At 41.2% G+C, this 12,913-nt stretch overlaps 2 protein-coding genes across 2 annotated transcripts in view; one reads left to right on the plus strand and one right to left on the minus strand.

Annotated features, from left to right (window-relative positions):
* Window positions 1–1,273: 1,273 nt before the first annotated feature.
* Window positions 1,274–5,506, minus strand: LOC124254849 (NAD-dependent protein deacetylase Sirt6-like). Its single transcript, XM_046688707.1, has 5 exons — window positions 5,033–5,506; window positions 4,368–4,553; window positions 3,529–3,911; window positions 2,534–2,727; window positions 1,274–1,787 (listed from the first exon to the last, which is right to left on the minus strand). Exons 1-5 carry the CDS (start codon window positions 5,394–5,396, stop codon window positions 1,613–1,615), a joined length of 1,302 nt encoding a protein of 433 aa, XP_046544663.1. The 5' UTR covers window positions 5,397–5,506; the 3' UTR covers window positions 1,274–1,612.
* Window positions 5,507–5,739: 233 nt separating this feature from the next.
* LOC124254848 (WD repeat-containing protein 36-like) overlaps window positions 5,740–12,913 on the plus strand; it is a 32,566-nt gene continuing 25,392 nt past the window's right edge. The window contains exons 1-6 of the mRNA XM_046688706.1: window positions 5,740–6,020; window positions 7,932–7,959; window positions 8,526–8,626; window positions 9,155–9,272; window positions 10,222–10,409; window positions 11,377–11,509. Of these exons, the coding sequence (XP_046544662.1) occupies window positions 5,877–6,020; window positions 7,932–7,959; window positions 8,526–8,626; window positions 9,155–9,272; window positions 10,222–10,409; window positions 11,377–11,509 (712 nt within the window). The 5' untranslated portion in view covers window positions 5,740–5,876. The remainder of the gene's footprint in view (window positions 6,021–7,931; window positions 7,960–8,525; window positions 8,627–9,154; window positions 9,273–10,221; window positions 10,410–11,376; window positions 11,510–12,913) is intronic.

The following is a 12,913-nucleotide window of genomic DNA, read 5'->3' on the forward strand; positions in this document are numbered from 1 at the left end:
CTGAATCAACATCTGGTTTGTGAGCTACTGCTATACAAATTGTTTTTGACAGCAAGATCTGCAAAGCATGTGTCTTGTCAAGTTTTTATCAGTATATTTCCAAATATTATCATGTTTTATGAACTTTTCCAAGTGATGTGATGCAGATCTTGATTTTGGATATTGAAACATTGTAGCTATTACAACAAAGAACCTGTCAATCCATAAAACATGTTCCCCTTGAAGAAGAGGGTCTACAGAATTTGTCAACAAGGGCACTCACTCTTCATATTCTGGGCCCCTATTGTCGAAAGGATCCTAGCCGAAGGATATCCTAACTTTGATCCCAGGGTCTAGGATAGGTGTCCTACCTTATTCTCGAAAAGTATCCTAGCGCTAGGATATCCTAACTTAGGACAAATACTAGGATAGGTTCTGACTTGTCCTAAGTCTATCTTAGTGGAAGTCAACATAGTTTGGTTCTTGTTTGTTCACCAATTTTGACATTGTCAAACAAAATAACTCACCTAAATAACATTTGAATTTACAACAGCACACAGTTTTGATGTGTTATGAAGAGTTTTTTGAGTTTATATTATCCATTTATCGGTAATGAATAGACACACTTGTTGTGATGCACATATTCTTTAGATCTACAAAATAGATTTGTTCAATTCTTACCTATTCTCGACCTTTTTAATCACAACATTGCTCTTTCCAGTCACATTGCCGTGAAATGTCAATGTCAAGGCCAACTTGATAGGGGAAGTAACTCCTGTTTATTTCCTAGGTGAATTTTTCAGTTTGTGAGATCAAAGACGTATATACTTCCTTGGTGAGATGATGCATAATGAGAGGTCAAATGATGATTTTCATAAACAAAAAAACAAATACAATGAAAATATTTTTTGCACACATCTTTAAGATCCTTATTGTTTTTTTGCAGACTTTCAAACTCTGAAGGAAAAATATGTTATCGAATTGTCAAAAAATGAATTTTCAAAGACTTCAAAACTACTATATAATGTGATGAAAATATCGAATAATTTTTTCTAGATCTACTAAGTCCATCGAATGCTGAATTTGCTCATATTATGTGTTTTTTATGAAATGAATCATGGGTAATATTTAGGGAATCCCCAACTTAATGAGGGTTTTTCTATCTCACCTACTGAAGAGCTCGCTATCCTTGCTAGGATAGGTAGCACAAGTTAGGACAGGGATAGGATCGTTTTGAGAATGGGTCTTATCCTAACGGTAGGATGTCCTAACTTCTGTCTTAACTACTTAGGATCTGTCTTAGCTGGGACACTTTCGAGAATAGGGGCCCTGGTTGTCACATGCCTCTAACAATGCTTGAGTTTCTTCAAAGACTCTGCTCCTGCTGTCAGAAATAAACGTACACAACTGGTGCATACCAAACACAACAATCAACCATATGGAACAAAAAACATTTGAAAATGTATAACTGCACAAACAACACATGGTTTTTAATGTGATGATTTCCTGAGAGAGTCCACATTATGGTCCAGAAGTGGATGCACAGCCTTGTCATGTCAGGAGAGTTACAACAGTTAACAAACAAATCTTCTGTCAGCACTACCAGGAGATTACATGATCTTTTCAGTCCTAATCACACTGGAGTCCTCTGACTGTCGTAGTGCTTCATCCTCTGTTGTCTTCCCTCCTCCCATGTGGTCAGCTCCTCGTCATCCAACACTCCCGTCATCACCTCCTTCATAAACACATCGCAGTCCCCGAACACGCGCACACCATGACCCAACTTCTTGTCCATGTGAGTCTTCTGTCTGGAACACAAGACATTCAAGTTGAAGACAGGATGTCAACACAGAGACATTAATCCCGATTGTATTGGTCAACGTTGATAAACATCCCAATCACAGATTTGAAACTTTCATCTCTGTATCAAAATGTGGATGCTTTTATGCATCCTTAACAAGCAAAATTTGACATGGAATCATTTGAGAAAACATTGGCAAGACAGGTTCAACACCCTTCAGACAGATTTTAAGTTACCATAGTTACATAACAGCATGTCAACTAAATAAGGAATGAAAGCCAAATGTAATGCAGATCTTATGAGTTTACCACTTCGATGAAGCCTATGATAGAGTGTTCTCTCCAGACTTATCCAGAAAGACAACCTGGGCTGATCTGAGATTCGAACTCACAAAGGATTCTGACAAGACAAAGAGTCATAACTCTGCAACAAACAGCAGGCCCTCAAACAACGTGTCACACATGTTTACATCAAGGAATGAAGGATACGGTTTGCTTTGGTGCTTTTCGCCGCACTCAGCAATATTCCAGCTATGTGGTGACGGTCTGTATATAATCGAGTCTGGAAAAGACAACCCACTAATCAACATCATTAGCATTGATCTACGCAAGTGGGACACGATGACATTTGTAAACCAATGACAAGCTACCCGATCCCATTAGTCGCCTCTTACAACAATCATGAGTTACTGAAGATCCAATTCTAACCCGGATCTTCACGGGTACCAAGGAATGAAGGAAGGAGAAATGTTACCTATTGCATATAGCCAGCCTGTGTCGCTCCTTGGTCATCTCCACCAGAGAGTTAGCGGGGGTAACCGTCAGTGTAGACCCCAGACACAGCATCAGGTCACTCTGTTCTGAATGATGCATAGCTCGGTCAAGGATGTCGTCTTCCAGGTGGTCACCAAAGTTGATGATGGAGTCGTTGAGATATCCCTTGCAGTCCTGCCAATTATGCATCAATGTATTCATATGGTCTAAGATTAATGCATTATTATACATGATAAACCTAATGAAGACTTATACAAAACACCGATAAATTGACTTTCACTTCATTAAGTGAAATCTCATGACGATTAAGTAATTTTTCAGAAATGTTTACAAAACACTACTTTTCAAAACATTCAAGAATATTCTATTCTATTGATAATGAATAACAAATTGAATTCATGAAGGGATATGGTTCAATTCACAGAATATGCAAGAGAATGATAACAGACCCAGTGCCAATCCTGTATATACTCAGAAGCCTCAATAAAGCCTGTTTTATATATCAGTAAAATCAACCACTATCACCATCTACATGCCTAACTTTGAAGGTCTTTCATACAAGATTAGAAATTATACATAACCAGTGTGCTAAATAGTTTCCAAATTTTGCTAGCCAGTCGGGCTAGCTATGTCTGAAAGTTACTAGCCCACAAAATATTTCACTATCCCAAAATTTTAATGTAGAAGCAAAGCAAAAATTACAAAATTAGAGGAGATATTATCAGCATGACACAGGTTTCATCATTAAGTTGCTAATATGATGAAATTTTTATCAGACCATAATCTTGCATGATTTACAAGTGAATAATAACTAAGCAAGTCGGAGAGAGAGATATATTTACAAAATAACCCCATGAAAATGCACTAGTCAGTCGGGCCAGAGATCTACTGGCCCGACTGGATTTTTACTAGTCATGGGCTAGCAGGCCAGTGGCTATTTCACACACTGTACCTAACTGATAATTAAAATCGCACCTTATTATCGCATCTGCGTCCAGTTCGGTGACTTAGTCCACACTTATCACACTTCTTGGCATGAGGTGGCTTTGATACTGTAGATGTCCCACGATCCTCCATTTCCTCATAATACTGACTTCCTGCATCATCCATTGTGTAGAATGGCCTATTGTAGCGTGTGTTACATTTTTCACAGATTTCGATGAACACATTGCCATGCAATTCTGACATGTTATCAGCTGCTACACCAGACAAGCCATGTAGCCCATCTCCATTCTGACTAATGATATACTTGAGGTATCCCTTCTCCACTAGTTTCTGCATTGCCTCATGGGTGTAGGTTGGGCGGAGACATTCGTATGACACACCTTCAGGCTCTTCTTTCATAACCTCTTCTTTGACTGGAAAAGAAAATATGAAGATTATATCTTGATTATGTGCTTTATTTCCAGTTTTTCATTTGAACAGAAAACTAACTGAAACCCTGCTAAGTGCCAGAGTCAGGAGGGACTAATCCAAGCCACCACTAATACCGACCATGCTGATTCACCATGTCCTAGATTTCAAATCTTAAGAGTGCAAATGGTTGGTTGTTTTTTGTTTAACGCCACACTCAATTCCAGCTATATGGCAGCGGCCTGTAAATAATCGAGCCTGGTCCAGACAATCTACTGATCAACAGCATGAGCATCGATCCACGCAATTGGGATGAGATGACATGTGTCAACAAAGTCAGCAAGCCTGACCATCCGATCCTGTTAGTCGCCTCTTATGACAAGCATGGGTTGCTGAAGACCAATTCTAACCCAGATCTTCACGGGTTGTGCAAATGGGTATCACTAAGACTGAACACATACCATCATTGTCAAGACTATCAGATCTTTTAAATTTCTTTGTGACTACTTCAGGTTCTTCCTCATCTAGCGGTTCTCCTGATGTCCCCATTACTGCATCCATGTCCACTGCATCATGATCTTGTTTCGTCCATTTTCCACTCTTCCCACGATAATCACCAATACCTGCAGAAGTTGAAATGCCTGCTCCTGCAACAGATACCATGATAACTGGTAATAATCAACATGGCAATAAAGTACCCCTGCATTAAAATATTAACAGTAGATTTCAGAGAGTATATGCTAGACCAAATACTGAATGCTAGACTGAATACATATAATTCTGATACAGACTCCATTTACATTAAAAAGGAGCCCAGTAGGGTGAGAGACTCAGAACCTGAGCGACATAGACTTGCTTCATTTAGGCAGGGAGAATAGAAGACTGAATGATGTAGATTATCCCTGATTTAGGGCTTTTGCATTCAATTAGAGCTGGGTGGAAAGGAAAATAATATGGTTCAGGGATTGTGAGGAGGACCTGGCAAACTAAGTAAATGCCCACCAGCATTTGGCTATTACTGTTTTGCTGGTTGAATTGTGACTGCTAACAACATAGTTGATGAAAAGCTTACAGTGCTTTTTCAGTAAATGGATAGATATATTATCATGACCACTCTTAACCGTACCAGTAAATGCTATGCAATGCTTAGATGACTTGATGAGTTTTGCACATTTAGCTCCTTTTACTTTCACTGTGTTTCTCGAATCAAAGAACTCTGCTGTCTTTGAGGCTTGCTTTATTAAACATTTTTCTTCTGCTGACAAAGCAGGTAGATCTGGATATATCTTTCTCGCGCGTGATGACTTCAACAGGTCATTCCAACAAGGTCGATGGAAAGCTGCCTCCCCATTTCCTTTCCATTTTATTTTCAGTTTCGATTTCAATTTCTTCAGTGCGCCTGCGTTTGGAAGGACAGTTTTCACTTCAACATAACTGTCATTGCTTGAAATGTCTTCACTGAGACAGTTGGTATACATACACTTCATCATGATCAATAGTTTCCAATATCAAACGTTTGCATAGAGAGGATAATATAGATGTTTCTGCTGACACCAGCAACGTCAGGTCCAATTTTAGATCATACCTAACTGCCATAAATAGGTAACTGCATACGTTCGACTGGTTTGCCTGCCACAGAGTGCTTGCGCTCCTCGCCGCGCTTCAGGTGTTGGCATTAGCTGGGCCCCTTAGTCGTTGGCGCTGTACGTGCGTTTACGTCATTTAACCCTCAATATAAGTCACAAGTAATATCATATTTTGTATCGTTCTATGAATCGATGTCGGTTCTAGGGCGGTTCATAAGTCGTTGATAATGCCCTGATACTTATTACTAGGAATTAATACGTTGTCGTAAAATATTTGCCGGCCAGAATACTGCTTCCGGTTGAAATTGCACGTGGTGAATCAAAACAAATTTGCTATGTGATTTATCTTCAGTTACGTTGTTTCTCTTGTAAAGCTAAACGACAATGCCAAGTGCTAGCAAAATATTCTCTGGATATAGGGCCTTGGGCTATGTGAGCAATGACATTCCACTTGTTGTACGGCATCACCAAAGGGAAAAAGAAAATTATGTGTGCACAAGCGTTGGCAAATCATTCCACACATACAATGTGAGTTAAACATACCGCCAACAAAGTTAATATGATAATGCTAATTCAGTGGAGTACGTCTTCAGTTAATTAGCCAACATAGACCGTCGATGACATCACTAATTATGCTAAAAATATAGTGCTTAGGGACCGTTCATAATTTATAGTTGAGCTGAAGGGGCCGTTGTCGGCACGGGTACTACAGATGTGTACACCAGGTACGTTTCCGTATACAGAAATGTACCGTAGCCAAAATCAGAATACAGAAACGTACCCTTGGACGATTCCAATCTGCATTGTGGAGTTTTCTTGGTCGGAACTGTCATACTGTTAATTGTATTAGATGCATTTGATGGTTATATATATATATATATATAAGAGCATACACAGTAACGAATATTTCACGGTGCACAACGTACATTACTCACAATGAGCTGAACGGGAACAACTACATACGCTTTCGGTTTTGGGTTGCGGAATATGGACTCATCCGTCGTTTAGGGTACTGGGTACGTTTCTGTAGTTTGACTTTGTTTAGGGTACATGTCTGTATACAGAAACGTACCTTGGGTACATATCTGTAGTACCTGTGCCGACAACGACCCCTTCAGCTATAGTTGATTGGGGGGTCACCCATTTTGTTCGGGGGAGGTGGGTCACCCATTTTGTTCGGGGGGAAGGGGTCACTTTTTACAAATTTGTAAAGATTATGCTTTCAAAATTTGGGAAAGGGGAGGGGGGGCACTGACGCTGAAGGGGGTCGTTGTCGGCACAGGTACTACAGATACGTACCCCAGATTCGTACCCCAGATACGTTTCTGTATACAGATATGTACCCGAAACAAAGTCAAAATACAGAAACGTACCCGGTACCCTAAAAGGCGGACGAGTCCATAGTCCACAATCCAAAAACCGAAACCGTATGTAGTTGTTCCCGTTCAACTGATTGCGAGTGGTATTCATGTGCATCGCGAAATATCCGTTACTGTGTATTCTCATTACTTACATAACGCAATCAAATGTACCTAATACAACAGTATGACAGTTATGGTCAAGAATACGACACAATGGGAATGGAATCATCTTAGGGTACATTTCTGCATTCTCATTATGACCAAGGTACGTTTCTGTATACATCACTGACTTTGTACATGACATGCAAGGGGGGGCATCACTTACTTTGTACATAAATTTTAGGGGGGGGGTCATTCACATTGTACATGCTTCTCCATAATAATCCTGGTGTCCCCTGCCGTGATATTGCTGGAATATTGTCAAAAGCAGTGTAAGACCATACTCACTCACTCCATAAAAATCATCATCATATGTATCAGGTCATCTTTATTCACATAAGTAGTAGCCATTTTCTCTGCGAAACTTGATTTATATCATAAGAATAATAAATGCAGTGTACTGACATTACAGTAGATCAATTCCTTTAGTGTAACCCAAATTCTACCTATCCTAAGAATTGTAAAGAGGCTTTTGATAAGCAAACTTGTACCCAACCCTTCGCCTAAGGATCATGAAGGGATGTTTGTTTGGAAAGGGGTACCTAGCCCTAAAAATCTGACATTGCTGTCCCTGTCATCAACATGATGAAGCTAGGTACAAGAGGTTCTATTAATTACAGATGAACATTTAGTTTTTTTGGCAATGGCAAACCTACTGTGTATAATGGTGTAGAAGTTATTTCCTAAACCTTACACCCTCTAAAATGCCTCTCAAAGAAGATATTTCCTGAACTGTTCTTTCTGGATATTATGGTGGCAGTCACGTTTCATGACAACATGAGAACTAAAGTGAAAGTTGCTATTAACTGTTGTTGGTTATTATGATCATTCATGGGTGAATGGAAGTAGAATGATGCTTCAACATATGTTTGCAATTGTTGGGACTATAATTAATTGAATATTGTTTTCTTTTTTTCAGTGCTCTAAGCTTGGTATTGTCAGTGTCAGTAAGTTGCCTTCAATCATTTAATCAATTGACTGCCAACAGGGTCCAGTGGATAATTTCTGTCGATGGTGCCATGTCCTGTCATACCAAAAGAAATTGGTGGTAGTTGTTGTTATCCAGCCTGGTATTTGGCATTGAAGGGATTTAACAAGAAGTGGTCGGCTCAGTCAGTACAAAGTGCCTGAGTAGTGTGTCTTTAACACTGGCAGACAGTCCAGACAGTAGAAGCCACAATCACACACACGCGCGCAGACTCCAGTTTTCCTAATTAATCAGTTATCATCATCATCATCCCCATCTCCCCGTGAAAGTCCGGGTTAGAATGTTGATCTTCAGTAACCCATGCTTGTCGTAAGAAGCGACTAACGGGATCGGGTAGTCAGGCTCGCTGACTTGGTTGACACATGTCATCGGTTCCCAATTGCGCAGATCGATGCTCATGCTGTTGATCAGTGGATTGTCTGGTCCAGACTCGATTATTTACAGACCGCCACCATATAGCTGGAATATTGCTGAGTGCAGCATAAAACTAAACTCACTCACTTACTGATGTTTTCTTTCCTCCAGGTGATGTTCATCCCACTGATATTACCTGCCTAGCAGCTGATGCCAAACATGTGTTCTCAGCTTGTGGCAAAACTATCCAGGCCTTCAAGAAAGGGAGAAAGGTATAATTAGGATGTTGAAGTAAATGTTGTTTAATGCAGCCTTCAATATTTACACAAATAGTGCGTCACGCCGAAGGCCCGGGTTCGATTCCCCACATGGGTACAATGCGTGAAGCCCATTTCTGGTGTTCCCTCGCCGTGATATTGCTGGAATATTGCTAAAAGCGGCGTAAAACCCAACTCACTCACTCACTCACTATACAAATAGTAATAGATTCCAAGTGTATGGGTTAATGAACGCAAGGTATTTCACAATATCTCTTATTTTGGTTTGTAATTATTGTGTACTGCCATCACCTGTAGATATGTATAACTGCCATGCACTGTAGCAGTGACGTGCTGAAATACTGTTCATATATAGAACATCAGTTAAAGAATACCCAGTCTTGACTAACCTCAGAAACTAATTCTGTTTGGTGTCAAGGGAAAATTACACCAGAAATCTTTAGCAGATTCACCCACTTCAAGCAATTGATTTGTTTTGATGTAATATTTTTAGAATCATGTTTCAATATTTCTATACCCCAGGCTGTGTGTTCCTATGAGGGTCATGAGTGTGATGTCCATATACTTCTGCCTTTTGGGGAACATCTGATATCAGTGGATGAAGACAGTCACATCATTGTCTGGGATATTGAATCACAAGGTAAGCTAGGCTGGCTCAGAGAGACTGTAGTCGCAATTCCAATCAAGGGAAGTAACTCTGTATTACTGGAAGTTTCGGTTTGTTATCATTCTTGCCAGGTGTACGTTTCTTTGGAATATTTCAAATAGCCAGTTATTCTGTGAAATTATTTTATGTCCTTTATTCATTATCGGTTTGAGTACACCAACATCGGTGACGTTACTCCTGGCTGGAGTACGTTTGTGTTCCTACTCAGCTGCGTATAAGGAGTGCTTTAGCGACATAATATGAATATGTGTTCTTTGTTCTAGAGCATGGCTTGTCCAGCTTATCAACTGTTTACTGGTCATATCACACACGTTTGAATGTGCTTATAATTGACCTTCAGTAACCCATGCTTGTCGTAAGAAGTGACTAACAGGATTGGGTGGTCAGGCTCGCTGACTTGGTTGATGAATGCTATCATATCCCCATTGTATATATTGACACTCATGATGGCAGTCACTAGATTGTCTGGTCTAGACTTGATTGGATTATTTACATATAGCTGGAAGATTGCTGAGTGCAGCATGAAACAACAAACAAACACTCTGGAATGTTCATGGGACAACATGCAGAATTTCTAGAGCAAAACAGTATTGAAGCATATGAAAACTGCATCTTCTTTTTTATTACATTCCCATTATCTTGAGGTGATAAACAATTGTTCTCATGTTTATATATTATAAAAAGCAGTACAGTAAGGGGTTTTTTCTCTAGAACTCTGTGAAAGTGACAAAACAGCTTTTAGCACAGTTACCTCCCTGTAGGAGTCCAAGAAACAAAGTTACTTTCCTGTAGGAGTCCAGGAAGCATGGTTACTTTCCTGAGATTCTTTAGGTTAGTTAGAGTAGGCAATCTAAGTGTACTTCAATACATGGGTAAATTGGATATTCTTACTTAATCAGTTTATCTGAATACTGTTTTTCAGAAATCTACCTGGAGATGGATTTTGATAACGACTTGTTCAGTGTGACGACTCTGCTCCACCCCAACACCTACCTGAACAAGATCCTCCTGGGCAGCCAGCAGGGCGTCATGCAGCTGTGGAACATCCGCGTTGACAAACTCATCTACTCCTTCAACAGCTGGAACTCCCCCATCCTGGTGCTGGAACAGGTATGGCTATCTAGTGATGAGGAAACTGTGTACCACTGGGATGATTACCAGGTACAACAGATAGTACTAGCACCTCATGCTTGTCCTCCCCAGGTGATTCCAGGGCAGAGTATGCCCCCAGCATCCTATCCTATCTCCTTTGGGACTCATAAGAAAGAATAGGTCTCTGGTAGACCATGGTTTTCTTCCTGTGGGGAGTCAAGGGCAGGGTGTTCCAAGAACTCCATATTTGTCTCCTTGTTGGTATTCTGAAGGAGAACTGGTCCACGCAGGTCTTCCAGCAGGAAATTCAGGACCAAATCCAGGATGATACCTTGTTTGTCTCCCTGTTTCTGCTATATGTCCAGGGTTTTAGCTTCACTTGTAAAAGTACCGGTCCAGTTGACCCCATCAAATAGTGTTACAGGTCCGTGCCCGTGATATGAGGGTCCTGTAAAGTATGGTAACAGTGTAATGTACTAGACCTACAGATAATTACTTCAGAGCCTGAAGACCCATGAAGATCTGGCTTAGAATATTAGTAGCCAGTAACCCATGCTTGTCATAAGAGGCGACTAACAGGATCGGGTGGTCAGGCTCACTGACTGTTGACACATGTCATCGGTTCCCAATTGCGTAGATCGATGTTCATGCTGTTGATCCCTGGATTGTCTGGTCCAGACTCGATTATTTACAGACCGCCGCCATATAGCTGGAATATTGCTGAGTGTGGCGTAAAACTAAACTCACTCACTCACTCACTCAGAGCCTGAAATGAACCAGTGATCATGAGGACATGACTGATGGGTGAAATAACTGACACAGAAAAATACTCTTGACGTGCTGTAGATACACTCTCGTATTTTTGTGCATCTCTCCAGATGCGGTATTTGGGGTTTTTTTTGCGTCCTTTCTCTACATTTGTGCATAGTGTACACACAACCCTGATATCATTATAAGGTTTAAACCATTACCTTGTGTCCACTAGGCTCCAGCAGTGGACATCGTGGCATGTGGTCTGGCAGACGGCAGGATCATCCTCCACAATTTCAAGGCGGACGAGATACTGATGAAGTTCACTCAGGACTGGGGACCAGTTACTACCATCTCATTCAGGACAGGTAGTGCCTTGCAGGGTTTACTTTCCCACATTACAGTACAAACTACATCCAGGTTTTAAGAATATTGCTAACAGCAAACAAAACATGTAGGCACATTGACCTAAAGTGTCACCATTTCATGGCCAGAGTTCCATCCGTTTAGCCTGAGAAATATCCAGGTTTGAATTCAAGATTCAGCATCTTATGTTTCTAGCTCATGAGTTTGTCAAAGTGCTAAATGTCCAACACCTGCATTACTTTAAACTTCCTGAATGCAATTGGGACATAACTAATTAACACTTCACAGTGGTGTAAAGCTAAATTTTTAAACTTATCCTATCTCACGGTATGCATTTCTCCCTCTTGATTTGACACTGAGTGGAACGATGTAAACTTTTTTCCCTTGGTCTCTCTTGTCCATCCACCCAAGCACTCCATGCTACCCTCATTATAAGACAGCTTCCTAGTTGTCATGCAAAGCATGCGGCATGCACCACTAGCTACCCACGTGACTATCTCTGAATCATCATTCTCCTTCTTGTCGGACATGAGTGTGAACGTGTTTTGCTTTGCTCAACGTTTTCAACTTAGTCTACAACATGGGCAAGTTGACCAGCCAAAAAAGAGGAAGAAATGCTCCCAGTGTAATAAAGTGTTCTCTGCGAGTGATCCACATGCATATTATGTGGACTGTGTGGGATAGTGTAAATGGGACTCTCGTTGCGATAAATGCAAGGATTTTACCTTCGAGGCGTTTGGTGACTACACTCGGGCTTGCGCTTGTCGTTTTGTTGACAGCTCGTTGTGCTGCTTCACTGACGGACCCAGTCCCTCCAAGAAAGGCAAGTTTAAGCGTCCTACTTTGTCTGCTCGGCGGTCACAGTCCCCTCCCTCGAATAAGAGGATTTCATGAGAGCGTCGTCAGATTTTTACTTATCGGAAGACCTTCGGAATTTGTTGGGCTCTCAACATTCCAGCCCAAGCCCTTCGTCTTCGACCACGTCCCAAGTAGTGGTTGTCGAGACTACTACCACCCCTCAGGATACCTCTACATAGCAGGACCTTCAAACTACGCTCTCTGTCTCTCGTTCTCCGGACCAGTTATCTCGGCAACTTGTCTTATCTGTTTCGGACAAGAATCAGCTAATCTCTACGTCTGACTGCGCAGAGCTCATTCGCAGAAGCCACTCTCGCTCTCGTCGCTCGTCCAGTAGTGAGAGGAACCAGTCTACCTCGCCTCAACGCTTGTCAGTGGTTACTTCGCTGTTTCCTTCCCATTCGGCGAAAAGAAGTATTGTTTCTTGCGTCCAGCTACCTCGATCTTCTGCTTCGTCGAGGCCTGCCAGATCGAATGACAGTTTGCCAGATCACGCTTCGCCTGTCCTCTCCCCTCCACCTAGACTTTCGCTGGACTGTCGACCTTCC

Source organism: Haliotis rubra, unplaced genomic scaffold, assembly GCF_003918875.1.
Source record: "Haliotis rubra isolate DU_JTF1 unplaced genomic scaffold, ASM391887v1 Scf585, whole genome shotgun sequence".
NCBI classification, from domain to species: domain Eukaryota; kingdom Metazoa; phylum Mollusca; class Gastropoda; order Lepetellida; family Haliotidae; genus Haliotis; species Haliotis rubra.